This window comes from Arvicanthis niloticus, chromosome 20 (genome assembly GCF_011762505.2).
Source record: "Arvicanthis niloticus isolate mArvNil1 chromosome 20, mArvNil1.pat.X, whole genome shotgun sequence".
NCBI lineage: Eukaryota > Metazoa > Chordata > Mammalia > Rodentia > Muridae > Arvicanthis > Arvicanthis niloticus.
The window spans coordinates 6950817-6966912 of NC_047677.1; the positions used below are offsets into that span (position 1 = coordinate 6950817).

A 16096-nucleotide genomic window follows, 5' to 3' on the forward strand; every position below is an offset into this window, starting at 1 on the left:
TGTTGATGGCTGTGGTTGAATTAGGGAAAGGTTGGAAGAAGCTGAGGAGGAGGGCGACCCTGTAGGAGGACCAGCAGTCTCATTAACCTGGACCCCTGAGATCTCTCAAACACTGGACCACCACCAACCAGGCAGCAGACACCAGATGATATGAGGCCAACACATATACAGCAGATGACTGCCGGGTCTGGGTTCAGTCAGAGACGATGCACTTAACTCTCAAGAGACTGGAGGCCGCAGGGAGTTTAGAGATCTGGTTGGGTGGGGGCGAGGAGACATCCTCCTGGAGACAGGGGGGTGGGGAGGAGGTATAGGATGTGGAACAGTTGGAAGGTAGATGGGGAGAGGTGGGAAATAAAATCTGTAATATAAAAAAAAAAATAAGGAACTAAAAGACAAAAAAGGAAAAAAATAAAATAAAAATTAAGTATTTTTAAAAGATGCCTTAAAAATACAAGATTATTGAGCTAGTGTACAAGAGAATTATACGTGCTTTAAGAATACACTTCAGTAGTCTACTACTTTTTGGTACATCAGTTTGCACTGTAAATATATATACAGTTGGATAACCAATATCCAATCATATTACAAAATACTTCCACCATTGTAAAAATTTTCCTTCTATCCCTTGGTGCTCAATAGTTTCACCTCAGACAGTCCCCAATATGATTTTTATTCTTTTAGATTTCTTTTTCAAAACATGTAAATAGAGTCATATAAAATGAAACATTTATATACTCCTTTAATTTAGCTTAATGCTTTTGAGATTAATGTATGCATCAGTAGTTTGTCCCTTCTTACTGCTCAGTTGTATTTAGCCAAATGAACAAGCCATAATTAATTCATCCATACACTAAGGAGCACGTACAGTTTCTAGGTTATTTTTATAATTATGAATAAAGTTGCCTTAAATATTTGCACACAGGCCTCTTTATAGTCACGCTGTTAAATGTATTTTAGAAACTACCAACCAATGAAATGTTAGATGACTTATCCCAAAGTCTCTGTGCCATTTTCTAGTGCCTAACAGTGGATCTTAATCATATGGGGATGGGGTGACTTCAATGTCCTATAAGTAAAAAGAACTAGACTACAAATATAACTTTGCTAATTCAACTTTAAGACATATAAATATCTGGTTATAGTGGGAACTTTCTGGCCAGAGGAACCTGAGAGGGAAAGAGTAGAAATCTATAAACTTTAATTTGCTTAATGTTTAAATAGTATCTAGTTCATAGAGAAAGTAAGAATAATTCCTTCGAACTTCAAAAGCATCTATAATAACCTAATTAATAGGAGCAGATTTCTTAACTTGTATGTTTTGCTCATACCTTACTAAAATTTGGAGGAGGATTTTTGCCTCTACATAAATTTGAGAGGGCCCATACAGCATTTCTGGTGGTTGTAAGTCTGTTTGAATTTGTTAATAACCTGCCAAGAAAAGAAAAAGAATTGTCATTTTATATTCACTTTTCCATTTCAACTATTTTCTTAATTTTCTTTGATATAATTAATATTTAAACTGATAAAACAAAAAAGGGAACTTAAGATGTATTATATTAGATCTAAACACTTAAGTTGTTAACAAATTGAAGATAATAGATATCAGAAGAAATATACAAAATTACTTTTTGTTAAAATATGAAAATGCTACATTATACAAAACCAGAAAGCAGGGAATAGAGTGTCAAATTCAATGAAGGTCAGTTACTGGTAAAGGACATTCTTTTATTTTAACAAATCTTTGTGTGTGTGTGTGTGTGTGTGTGTGTGTGTGTGTGTGTGTAAGCTGGTTTACAACAAATCCTGATAGATGCTAAGAAACTGAGTATCTGAAACAAGATATCTCTTCTCTCAGCTCCCTAGGAAGTTATTAACAATCTTCCCACACATTCAATATGTTATATTGAATATATAATAGTTATTCTGATGGTTTGAATGAGACTGGCCCATACAGGCTCATATTTGAACACTCAGGTTCCCCACAACTGGGATAATTTAGTTACGAGCTAGTAGGAAACAATGCCTAGTTTTAAGGCCAAAAGCTTATAAAAATAGTCTCTGTGTCATTATTCAGAACTAGAGCAGGCATAGAAAGGCCCAGGGTTGTACATGCCTACTAAAAGACCATAGCGACACAGTTCTTTACATGGGGTCAGTGTTTGCTCTCATCTTATGGCTAACTAGAAGCTGACATTTGACACTACTTCCTGGAATCACAAGAGTATCCCTCATATACTGCTAATCCAGGAAAAGGCCAAAAGTCAAAAGACAGCTTCTATGAAATTATGTTCCACTATTAACCATCAAACTAATCATATGTTCAGCCAATGTAAACTGGAGACTGCCTTAGAAGATGTAAGACTTGCTTACTAAAAACTACAAAATATTTAAATTAAAGACCTAAATAAATTACATTACAACCCATGTTTTCTATTGTTAAGAATGCAATCTAGAGATTTAGAGTGGCAATTACTTTTTTTGCAAAAATGCAATGTTATTCAGCCATAAGATGAAATGCTAATACATGCAACAAGTGGAGTCTGAAAACAATACAGTAAGAGAAACAACCCAGACACACAGATCATTTTAGTGTATTCAACTTATGACATGTCCAGAAAAGGTAAAGACATAAACCAGAGTTTAGTTTCCAAGGACTGTGATGCTGAACTGGGATGGGACTGCTTAATGAGCATTAGGTCTGAGTTGAACAAAAAAATTCAGAAAGTCCATAGTGTTGATAATTGTTTAACACTAGAAATATACTTGATGCCACTGAATAGAAGAACATAAAATGGTTAAAAGGAGCTGGATATAGCAGCTCATTCATCCTGTAATCCCAGAAAAAGAGGCTGAAGTAAGAAGACTGCCATGAGGCCATCCCAAGATACACACAAAAGTTCCAAGCTAAGCTACACACAATCAAGTGTAAGATGCTATCTAAAAAAGAAAAAATAATCTTAAGAAAGAAAGAGTCAATATTAGGCCACAGTTTGAAGGTAGCGTCCATCATGTTGGGGAAGGCCTGGCGATAAGAGCTCGAGGCAACTGTACACAGTAAATGCACCATCCACAGGAAGCAGATGGTGGTGAATACTGGTACTCACCTCATTTATCATTTTTATTCAACCCAGGACTGAATAAAATTCCAGCCTATGAAATAGTGCCACCCACCTCAACTGAGTTTTCCAAGATCAATTAAAGCAATTGAGAAACTCCATCACAAACATGCACAGAAGTTTGTCTCCTGTTATTCTATATCCTCTCAAGTTAACAACCAGTACTCACCATCACACATCAAATGGTAAGTTTTATATTATCTGTATTTGAAAAAGAACTAAACCTCTGTTCAAGATTTTCCTGTAAACAAATGAAGCCTATAAAAAATACATTTCATTTTTTGTTGTTGTTGTTTTTTTGTTTTTCGAGACAAGGTTTCTCTATATAGCCATGGCTGCCCTGGAACTCACTCTGTAGACGAGGCTGGCCTCGAACTCAGAAATCCGCCTGCCTCTGCCTCCCAAGATATTTCATTTTAAAACAAAATGATAAAACTATTTTCTTTTGTCTATATTATATACTGTAATTTGGCAAGTTTTTTTCAACAAATCTTTTAGACTTCTCAATTCCACTGATATAAAACAAAGCAGAAAAAAAACAGGGCAACAATACAAAATTATAAATTAAAGTTAAGTTACATTTAAATAAAGTTGTGTTAACATATAGTCTATAGAACTAAATGATTTATATTTATTAAGAATCAAATTAACTAGCAACATAATAAATAAAACTTCAACAAGAAATGATCACGTAACATTACTAAAAAATGTATATTTACTTAAACATTAGCTGAGTAAATTTCAATGTAATAGACAATTCGTCATCATTTTAAAGCTAGCAGCTTCCTTTAAAGTGACAATGCTGGTAGCTAGCCTGCTTTACTTCTTTTCCAGCTTGTCAATATTTTCTTTGATTCCCTTCCCCTCCTCCTCCCCCCTGAGACAGGGATTCATATAGTAGAGAATGATCTTGAACCCCTGATCATCCTGCCTCGACCACCCCAATGTAGGGATTACAGGTGTGCCTCACTGTACAAGGCACACTTCTCAAATTTTCAATAAAATTTTTAACTTTCTATAGTCAAATTTCATAATGAAACATTCCTTCTAAAATGTGTTATGTGAATATCTAGCAGTACACAGCTAGGACTGGGTTTTTTGTTCTCTATCAACTTAGGTTTGCTCAGTTACCAACAAAGACCTTTGTAGAACACTGAAAAGAGATCAGAGCCTAACAAAAGCTTACCACTTCCTTCATAAACCACTGCGAACCTGACAAATTAACAAGGAGAAAAATAACCTATAAAATAGCACCAAAAGCATAAAAAGAAACAAAATGCTTAATTTATATGTTTAAATCAAATAATCAGATCAGAGAAAGGTCACATGGAAAGGACGATGGCAAACAAGAAGGCCCACAACAGGAAAACGGTAGCAACAGTTCAGTGTCCTGCCTGCAACTGGTTCTTAATTAAACTTAATAGTCTTAAGTCATGCCAAGAAATAATTTCTATATTGTTGTCTATTAGAACAAAGGGTTGCAAACTACAGTCTAAATGTTTACACTTATTCTACTTAACTCCTACCCTGAAAAGGATGGAGAACGACACAGAGTAATAGTTATTTTTTCTTCCAATCATCTCTTTGATTAAATTTTTCTTTCATGGTACTTGTCATTGACACCTAAGCTAAATGTACTTTCAGTGAATGCTAATTACACTGTATAAAAAAAAAATTTCTTTCGCCAGGGCAGTGGTGGCTCACGCCTTTAATCCCAGCACTTGGGAGGCAGAGGCAGGCGGATTTCTGAGTTCGAGGCCAGCCTGGTCTACAGAGTGAGTTCCAGGACAGCCAGGGCTACACAAAGAAACCCTGTCTTGAAAAACCAAAAATAAATAAATAAATAATTTTTAAAAAATTTTAAAAAATTATTCTTTCACACATCTCTCTGCTGTTTCTTTAAAGGACACTATATCATAGTATAACTTATTTTTAGATGTGAAGCAGCTAGGCAGCTTAGCATTTAAGAACACTTGCTGTTCTTCCAGAAGACTGGAGTTCCTTTCCCAGTACTCATATCAGGCAACCACTGTAACTCTAGGTCCAGAAGCTCTGACACCCTCTTCTGGTCTTCTCAGGCACCTGCACTCACTTGAATGTACTCCCAACACAGACACATGCACATAAATAAAAAAATAAATCTTATAAGTTAAGTAGCCAGAGGAGAACCACAACTGCATGCAACTCTAGTTTCAGGGGATCTGACAGCCTCTTTGGCCTCGGTGAACACCTGCAGTCAAGTGTACACACCCCATTCCTGAACACACACATAATATACTCACAACATTTTTATCTTAAAGAAAAAAGATTTCACACTATGAGAACACTTACATGTTACTATATTATAAAGTAGTACATGTTCCTGTTAGAATTATTTTAGCACTGAAGGCATCAAATAAGTGACGACTACTAATAAGTACAGATTAAAAGAACATAAAAGACATTTTTTAAAAAGAATACAATTTGATTTTTTTTCCCTGGGTTTACCTGCTTTCAAGTAATTTTAGGTCTGGCCAACATAGGTAAAAACTACAAAATATTATTTGGAAATTTAACTGTTATATAGAAATGTAGAAGTATATATTTTTATTTTTCCAAATGTAAAATTAACTTACTTATGATAAACTGAAACAAAATACTTACTCTAAAAGAGGTGGAAGTATTTCACAATTCAAAACAAAATCCCTGCATTCTGCATTGTCACCAGCAATGTTACCAAGTGCCCAAACAGCCTGAGAAAAATAAAGTATTCTTAAGACAATATCCTAAACCAGACAGAAACACTTTCTTAAGAGACTTTTACTATAAAAAAGCAACGAGTTTCAAGAACATGTGAAAAACAGAAAAGCAAGGAAATAGGAAAGAAAAGCTTTAAGTGAAATTCTGTAAAATTTTAAAACATAAGGACATTTAAAAGCTTTCCCTTACATTCTAGTGAAGACTATAACCAGGTAATACAAAAGCACATAAAAACCAATACATAATGATGCTCACAACTTTATTACCAGTAAGCTAGAGATAGCAAATGTACAATTAAGGAATAGATAATGAATTATTGAAAAATAAGAAAAAATTTGTGTTGGATAATTAGCAATAATTTTTTGGAAAAGTAAGTAATGCCATAAAAAAAAAAGCCTTCCAATATTAATAAGTAAATACAAAATTTCACAAGACTAAATGATGAATGAAACAGGAGATTAACAGATTAACATGAATAGCAAAAACAAAAGTACTCAAAATGTGAGCTTCTTTCTAAAATGGTTTAATCATGTTATCAAATGGTCCCTCTTAGAACAAGACTTTGACAATTTACTCCTGAACTCCATTAAAATGACTGTGATGGTTTGTATATGCTTGGCCCAGGGATTGGCACTACTTGAAGGTGTGGCCTTGTTAGAGTAGGTATGACCTGGTTGGAGTAGGTGTGTCACTGTGGGCGTGGGCTTAAGACCTTCACCCTAGCTGCCCGGAAGTCAGTCTAGTACCAACAGCCTTCAGATGAAGATGTAGAACTCTCAGCTCCTCCTGTATCATGCCTTCCTGGATGCTGCCGTGCTTCTTGCCTTGATGATAATGAACTGAACCTCTGAACCTGTAAGTGAGCCCCAATTAAATGTTCCTTATAAGACTTGCCTTGGTCATGGTGTCTGTTCACAGCAGTAAAACCCTAACTAAGACAATGACTCAATTCAAAGTAACATAGTATTTTTCTTTTTAAAGAAACAAAAATGTATGCCTTAAACTATGGGACCATGAAAGGTATTGTGGTCCCTGGTTGAGCTAAGGCTAAAAGCCCCAGGAGACCCTGAAGGGACAGTGAGAGCTTTGCCTGTTCCAGGTACCAGGTCCCTGTCATTAGCCACAGCTCCCCATAGATTCGTGGCCATCAGTCACATAAGGGCAATGAACACCTCAAGCCCCTCCACAGGCTCAAGTCAGACCTCCATTTTAATGAAGTGCCTAAAGGCCTGAAGGGCTTAGCCAATAAGCTTTCCTTTCCAGACATTCCTTCCTTCAAAAGGTATTTAATCTCAGGCCCACCCTGAGGAGTGAGGTATGGTTTTACACATCCACTTTCCACCATGACAATAAATACCTTAGAACCATGGACTGTCTCTTTTCATCGGTATCCACCGTGGGGAGCCATGAAGGCTTTTGCCTATAGAATGGCCATCTAATGTCCCATAGAAGGCCTCTCTGCGCTCCCAGGCACGGATGCCACCAAGCCAAGCTCAATTTTGCAGCCATCAAACCAAGGACTCATCCTCATGGGTTGAGCCAGAGCTCCTCCCTCTGCCCCCACTCCCCCCCGCCCACACACACATTAGGTCCAGTGCAGGGTCCTCCACTCCAGTCTCAGCTCTTCGGCGGCTTCCAGCAGCACCTAGATATCTAAGGGCCTGAGAACCAGATGGCCTCAGCCTTGTTGCAGGCCTGGGGTTCCCCCCACCAGCTCCCGCTGTTCCATGCCTCAGCCCAACACCTGACCAGTGAAGGTGTGGGATAAGCCCAGTCAACTCCTGTATTCCCCCTCTATGAGCAGCCATGCTCTGTGGCAGAGCAGATGCAGGACCCACAACCCTACATTAAAATCAGAGCATCCTAGATGTAAGCCTTGAGCCACCCAGTGACTTTGGGAGTATTTACTCTTATGCCTCACAGTGGATCCTTGTGCTGAGAATATTCTCATTAGAAACCCAGAATCATGCCAAAAGTGGCTTATCTTTCCTACTTCTAATCAGAGACTGAGAAGAAACTAATGCATTTTAATAAATAAATGTTAAACAAACTATGCATAAAAATGAAGTAGAGACAAAGTTACATGTAATACTTTCAGGAGAAAATAAAAATCTCTATATACAATATGCTGCACAAGTTAGAAACTTACCTGTTCCTGTACATCTTCATGTTCTGAAGTGAGAAGTTTGATAAAAATTGGAACAGCCCCGGTTTCAATCACTACCTTGGTATGCAGAAAAGTTCCAGATGCTATATTGGTTAATGCCCAGGCAGCTTCAAACTAGGGAAAGAAAGGGAAATGAATGGAAACATGGAGAAGCTCTCACAAAGGAGAGGAAGAAGAAACACAGTAAAATAAATCTGAAAGGAAAGCTGACTTATAATTCTGAAAACTCCTTGACAAGTAAGCTTTATAGATGGGGAACCTTATTTAAGAAAACAAACAGATTCTTTAGATTGTACAAACAAAATCCAAAATGGAATATATCTTATAATGCCAAAAATATATAAATACAATGTAACTCATATAACTCCTAAGGTTCACTATTTCCCAGCGGTATTCTAAAGCAAGTTGTTCAAAAGGAAATGAAAGAATCACTAACTTCCCAAGGGATCATGTCACCCCCAACCTTACTTAAGAACATGAATATCAGAATGCCAGATATTTAGGTATCTGTTCAACATAGAGGTTTTATTATTAGCAGATGAGGGATAGACGTTTGCTAATCTTTCATATAAGAGAACCTCTGATAGACTAAGAAGAAAAAAAAAAAACCTGAGGAAATAATTCATATTTAACATCAATGGAGACGATAACCCTCACCAATTCTAAATAAAAAAATAAATAGAAAACTACAAGTTTATAAATTTCTCCTTGCTATTCCCTAGGAGAAGACCAGTAAAGCCACAAACATACTGAAAATTGGAATGCAGTTATGATTTGTAAGATAGGAGTAGCCAGAATGATCATTCAATGGTTAAGAACACATATTCTCTTATAGGGGATTTGATTCCCAACACCAAAGTAAGGGGCTCAAACTGCCAGTACCTCTAGAGGTGATGCCTCTGACCTGTAAGGGCACTGACATCCATGTGCGACATACCTACACACACATATACACAGTTACATTATGTGGCAGTAATAACAACTGTTTTGATTTGTTAAAAAATGTAAAATATCAGCATATTCATTTGAAATCCTCCAGTTTTTAAAAGTCTCATAACTAGTACATATGTTTTTAAAAATGTGTGAATGCCTTACAAAAATTGCTTACAGAACAATGTGTCCCACAGGAACATAGTTTGAACTTAGACTGCCGGTCTGAACTGCCAAATTAATACCCATTTGGGTAACAGCCATAGCAGGGAACTATCACCAAACCACACTGGTGAATTTCATCAGGATTGAATAAACATTCAAGTTCCCAATGTTTTTGAGCATACCACATACAGTGTATATATACTTGTGCTCTCAATTTAAAATTAATTTTTCTGTTTTTACTTTGGAAAATCAAAAATACCTTCATGAAATATTCCTTAGTTCACCTACAGAATCAATTTGCTACATCTTCTATGTTCCCAGAGAGCTTTTTTCTAGGTCTGTTACAATGCTAAGCACATTGTTACTTCTTATCTTTTGGTATCTTTACCTTCTGTAAGATAGCTGAAAAACTTCTCTAAGCAGGAACAATGTATGTTATATAATACCTGGCTCTCAAGTTATCACTCAATAATTTTATTTATTCATACACATTCATTTATTCTTTTATTCACAGGAAGTAAAGAGCTACATAATGATAGATTATCAGAGACCAAGAGTTTTAATTTGTACTCACAGCTTAAATAAAGCAGAAATTAAATCCTATGGCTTCAAATGCAAAATAACTGACCTGAATAAAATAGCCTTTTCCTCAGAGACTCTGATTAAAAATTCTAAATTTTTATTTCACATTCATATGTATTACATATGACTAAAACAGGGGCCTTTCCCAAACTGCTCAAACAAGTAGACCACCATTACTCTCACTTGCAATTTCAATAACTGTTTCTCCAATCTTTCATTACTGCCTACAGCACTGATGTTAGATGTAGGTCTACTCCAATTCCTGAAATCTGATTCCAGAGTACACACAGACATCAGAGTGGAAGAGTGTTTTATAACATTAAAATGTTACCAAACTCCTATAAATTACCATTAATAGGTAATTATTTGGGAAACTGTAACCATATCAAGGTTGAGAGATAATGCTCTTTAGAAAAAAATCTAAGTTTGGTCATATTTTTTGTAGGTTATAACAATTCTTTTAAAAAGATGATCAGCTAAAAATGTTTTAAGAAGTAATTTAAGAACCAATAACGTTGGATATGGTGCCCCATGCCTTTAACTCCACATTTCTAGGGGCAGGTAGATCTCTGTGAGTTTAAGGCCAAGGGTACATAAATAGATCCTGTCTCAGAAAGAAATAAGTTTAATAATGAGATTAACACTTTAGTCTGAGTTTTCTAAAAGAAAATGGTTAATAAAGGTTGACAACTATAAAACTGCATTAGTACTAGCTGGAGTTTATGCTTTCTGAATCTGTTCACCAAACTAGTAACAGAAATCAGCAGTATAGCCACGCCTTAGCCAAGAGTGGCACCTACTTTTCCTTTATTATGTATTTAATGAATGCTTATAATATAGTTAGCATTGTAAGAAAGTCATTTTCACGAAAAAGTCAGTCACTTCTAGAAAATGATTAAGAAAGAAAACTTCAGACTCACTTGTAAAGTACAATTTTCATTTCTTTCAAGAAATTTCACAAATCTCTGTACAACTCCTGGTTTCTGTATAACTTGATCTATTGGTGGATTGGGTTCTAAGATTTAAAAAGAAAGGCTGTTACATACACACAAAGATAACAATGAACACATCTCTGTTTCATGCGACATGGTATCTTACTTTCTTTTCCTTCTCCTTTTCTTGTGATAAAATATCCTGACAAAAGAAACTTAGGGAGAAATCAGTTACAGACCATCATAACAGAGAAGACCCACTGGCAGAAGCTTGAAGCAACTGGGTCCACTGCATCCACAGAGAGCAACAAATGCCTGCCTACAACCAGTTCCCTCTTCATTTATTTATACAGTCCAAGACTGCAGTCATGCAGTGGTACTAACAGCAGTGGGCACGTCTTCCCATCTCAGTTAATTAAGATACTTCCTCACAGGCATGATCAAAGGCCTGTCTTCAGGTGATTCTAGAATTTAACAAATTGGTAAGCAATTGATGTACCTATCACACATGACATAGGAAAGATTTTCCCTAGGTTTCTCTGACCTCTTACCTGGATGTAACTGCAGATAAATGTTGTCATTACCACAATATGTTATACAAAGCAAATTATATCTTTTCAATAATTGCAATGATAGGAAATGAAAATATATTTCCTAAACTGAAGAGATCATTCTTACAAGATGGAGAGGATGTAGGTCCAATATTTCCAATACCAACTGAGAAAGTCCTCACTAAATCCTTACAGCACTATTCTCAATTTCTAAGGATGTTTCCTCACTAACTTTCCTACGTCAGTCAAGATTTTATTTTGTCTAGAGATTATTTATTATTTATAAAAGTGCTATTAGACTACCTAAAAATCTCAAATTCTTTTCATGAAAAAGCAGACTTTGAGAATCACAAATCCTCTTGGAATTCATATAAAATTTAAACAAATGTATTTCAAGTACTGACCAACTAAATTCAAGGAAATCTTTCTTCTACCTCTGATTTAATAAGTGCTTTCAGTGGCTCAGTAGTTTCTGGGATGGTGTTCCCACCAGTCTTCTATTGTCTTCATAGAAAATTTACCTATTTTGTTAAATTCATTAGTCACTTCTTATTATCACTTATAAAACTTCAGACATCCTTAACTGAATTTTTTTCTCCTATGTTTCACACCATACTTTTGTTTTTTTATTAGCTGTGGGGTGTGTGTGTGTGTGTGTGTGTGTGTGTGTGTGTGTGTAACAGGGGTGTATAGAATATAGCAGAGCCACCAGCACATCACTATCGCTCTTCGCTCTGACTGGTACTAAAGCAGGTACTCATCAAGTCACTTAAGAGGGGATTCTCATTCTCCCCTCTGACTTCTGTACACGTGACAAAATTATATTCGTTAAATTATATCCAAGTATTCTAAATGAAAATACACTTTGTAAAAGGTTCCTCCCGTCCCCCTCCTTAAACAACTGCTCTAGTTATAGAACCTCAGTAGATATTTATCCCCCTTTCCTTACTACCTTTCAAAGGTCAGAATTTTGGAAGTATAGTCACCAGATTTACCATGTTTCTTCTACTGAAAAAAAAAAAAAAAAAACTCTAAACTTTCCTCTGATTTAATTTAGAGGACATAAATTCTGAGTTGCTTTTTCTTTTTGGGACAATGGTGATGAGATGGGAGAAGGAATAGGAAGTGTGATCAGAAGTCCATGAGAAATGGGCACTGAACTTCAGCTACATCAGTATCTACAGGTCAGCAAACACACAGATCTGTCATTAGGTAAGAACACAAATGCAGTCTCTCCTGGCAAAGCTAAAGAACATTTTATCATTCCGTGTAAAAGAAACCAATTAAAGTGAATAGAATGATCAGCTAATTTAACACATCCCATGAACTGGTATTAATTTTACATAATAGAATAGTCTGTAAAAGCTTATAAAGGTTATAAGGCTCATAGTCACTTTGGCAATTTAAACATAAGCAACATAGGGAAATACATGTTTCAGCAGTGAAAATAAAGAATAATATAAAGCAGAACAATTTCTGTAAAACTGGGATTGAAGAAGTGTGACTACTGACTTATATTGTAAGAGGTGAGACAGAGAAGCGGGTTTAGTAAAAGGTTGTAACCTGAAGTGAACACCAGGACACGCTGAAGTTAATGGCAGGGACACACGTCGTCTCCCTAGTAGCACCAGTTAGAATACTACCTAATGATGAAGAACTACAAGGTTCCTGCTGGCTTCACTTATAGTTCTATCCACTCCTTGTTCTCTATATAGTTTTCTATACTGATAGATCAAATAGAAGTATAGTAGCTCTAGTATTCTTCTAGCCCTGATATATCTGGCAGGAGTCCATGTCAATAAGTATAAGAAAACATTTATAATTCCTGTTTTATGTCCCATCTGGGCTAGCAAATCCAACTACTAAGAAGAAACATTGAAAAACGACTGCTTATGATTTCATAAAGGATAATAGAAACAGAATAGTTTGGCAATAGAAACAGAAAATAAAGTCTTTTTTCTAAAACAGTCTCAAGTCAGACAATGAAATCATAACAGATTTTTAAAACTCTTTCAAACTACCTTCTTACTTTAAAGAATCAAAATAAAATTAATAATGATAAAGATGTGGTAGAAAAATGATAAAATCAACTTTAAAATTCTCAAACAGTCTATAGAAATTGTATCAGATATGATACTATACATTTGTCAAAAAAATCTTTAAAGAGAATATAATGAAAAAAAATGAATAAAAAAAATCAATTATAAAAACATACTAAAATATTGAGATAAAAAGATTGTATAAGAATTTCTTAAAATGCTGAGCTACTGAAAGATGAAGGATGGAATGAAGTTAAAAGTATTAAAAAGTAAAATGTATTTGATTTTTTTTATTCATGTTCTTACATGAATGTTATTCATTTATTTTAATGTTCTTACATTTATTTTACGTGGTTATGTATACATGTTCACATAGGACTATATGTCACTGTGCAAGTGTGGAAGACAGAGGACAACTTTTGGGAGGAGAGTCAATTCTCTTCTTCAACCATATAGGTTCTGGGCATCAAGCTCAGATCACAGAGTTTGGTGGTAAACTTCTTTACCCACCTAGCACTCTTGCTGGCCTCATCTGCAAAATCTCAACAGTTTAAAAATTCCTTAAAATTCAAATTCCTAATTCTGTTAAGTTATACATCTAAAAAAATATTAAAATTAATTGGATAAATAAATTGTCCATTATGAATTACAAATGGTTAGTAAATAATGAAAGAGCCACGTACAGTGCAGCTTATATGAACTCCCAGCATTGGGTAAGGTGCAGTAATAAGATGAAGAGTTTGGGGCCAGCATTAGCTACACTGTAAAACCTTGTGTCCAAGTCAAAAATGAACAAACAAAAAGTATGTCTAAAAACTATTTTTATAAGGATTATAGCCTTATTTATTGGTAACAGAATTATTTTTATATTTGCTTCTTTAGATTCTTCTACAATTTATAATTTTCTACAATTATTTAATAATTTACTTTAAAATAGGTTTTTTATTTTGTTTTGTTGGTGACATGATCTTATTACATAGGCCTAGATGGCTTGGAACTCATGATGTAGACCAGACTGCTTTCAGCTCACAGAGATCTGCCTGCTTCTGTCTCCCACGTACTGGAATTAAAGGTGCACACATCCTAGCTGGGTGCTTAGGCAGGTGGGTCTGTCTACCTGTCTGAGTGAGAGACCAGATTGAGTTACGTAGTGAGGTACAGGCCAGCCAAAGTTAAATAGAGAGAATCCCTCTCAAAGAACAAAAAGCAAAACAAAACAAAAGTGTACATAACCATACCAGGATAATATGGATTAGAAAGAAAAAAAAAAGAAGAAAGAAAAAAAAGAAAAAAGGGGAAAAAAATGTCTCAAGATTTTAAAAAATACAAATCTATACTATAAATATCTGTAAGATCAAATAAGACACTGAAAATAATTCTTGCCTTTAGAAAGCAGTTTTCTAAATTTCTGTGTTGCAGTCAGCTGCTGTTCAGCATTATTAGAGAAAATCATCTGAATCATGTCTGCCGTGATCATATCTTCCTAAAAAAAAAACAAAAAATTAACACGTAAGTATTTTTGCATGAATATTCTTCTATTATTTGATGTAACACTGTCTCTGAACTATTATGAGGTATACTATAAACCATGAAACACTGTTGTAAAACATACCTCTGGAATGGGTACAGTAGAGCTGATATCTGGATCCTGGATGGGACTCTCTAGCATACAGTCATCATTTCTGGGCAAAGAGACATTTCTGCGTTTGAACAACTGCAACAAAGAAAAATTATTTTATACACAAGAGTTTTTAAAGAACATTCACCTGTCATAGGACTCCTTCTATCATGTGAGTAAAAGAAACTGATTTTATAATTCAAAACATTAAAACAGACATATATATTTTATAGGACTTGAAAACGCAAATTTCTGTATTGAATTACTAATCATTGAAGATTTTCTAAGAAACTCTTCATTATGGGCTGGAGTATGGTTCAGTGGTTAAAAGTGCACACAGCTCTTACAGAGAACCAGAGTTAGAGCCCCACAACCATACTCATGTGCACACACCCTCATACAAACACATATACACACAATTAAAATAAAAAGAAAAAACTCTGAAAAAAGGGAACTCTTCATTAAAAAGCAAATCACACAGGATAAATAGCAAGCTAGAGAGGAAGCTGGGTGTGGTGGCACATGCCTGTAATCCTAGCACCTGAGGTAGAAGCAGGAGAATCTAAGAACTCAAGGTCATCCTCGGCTACAAAAACAATCTTAGGTCAGCCTGGGCTACATAAGACACTGAAACAAAGTTAAAACAAGCAATAGGAAAAAATTTCAGGAAAAATAGCCCTATACTTGCTAGTTCCATCATTCAAAAAATATAAAGACAAAACAACCCAAGTAACAAAAACTCCTTGTGCTCTGATGACTAATACAGCTCCTCCTCAGTCTGTACAAACTTTGCTTAGTAAATACATTTTTTTTTGTTTGTTTCTTTTTGCTTTTTTGATGTTAAGTCTTGCAAGATACTGAATACAGGAGCTTACAACCATAATTATTCTATTTCTACACAGCCCTTTTTGGACTTTTTTCATTAGTCCTTTCCATATATTATTTTTAATTTGTTATTGTAAGGACTACTTACTTAGTTGTAAATATCTCCAAATCTACACTGGAATGGAAAATTCTGACAAGTACTCTTAAATGACTTTATATTATTTATGTTGTATATGCAAAGTATAAATAGAGGCTATGGAATATAAACATATACTAGGAAACATAGAAAACAGACATAGAAAGATGACTAATTACCTTATGAAATCCACAGATGTATAATGTGTCTTCTGAGGATAAATTCTAATCTGTAAACTGGAGGTGGTCTAAATTTCTCAAAGTAAACATTTTTAGCAGTGAAAACAAAATATT

General features: G+C 35.2%; 1 protein-coding gene across 1 annotated transcript in view; it reads right to left on the minus strand.

The window, feature by feature from the left end:
- The window catches only part of Kpna5 (karyopherin subunit alpha 5), a 47530-nt gene that overhangs the window by 26425 nt on the left and 5009 nt on the right, over nucleotides 1-16096 (minus strand). The window contains exons 3-8 of the mRNA XM_034524691.2: nucleotides 14837-14938; nucleotides 14608-14707; nucleotides 10623-10717; nucleotides 8008-8139; nucleotides 5763-5851; nucleotides 1332-1431 (exon numbers count right to left, since the gene is read on the minus strand). Coding sequence (XP_034380582.1) covers nucleotides 1332-1431; nucleotides 5763-5851; nucleotides 8008-8139; nucleotides 10623-10717; nucleotides 14608-14707; nucleotides 14837-14938 — 618 coding nt within the window. The remainder of the gene's footprint in view (nucleotides 1-1331; nucleotides 1432-5762; nucleotides 5852-8007; nucleotides 8140-10622; nucleotides 10718-14607; nucleotides 14708-14836; nucleotides 14939-16096) is intronic.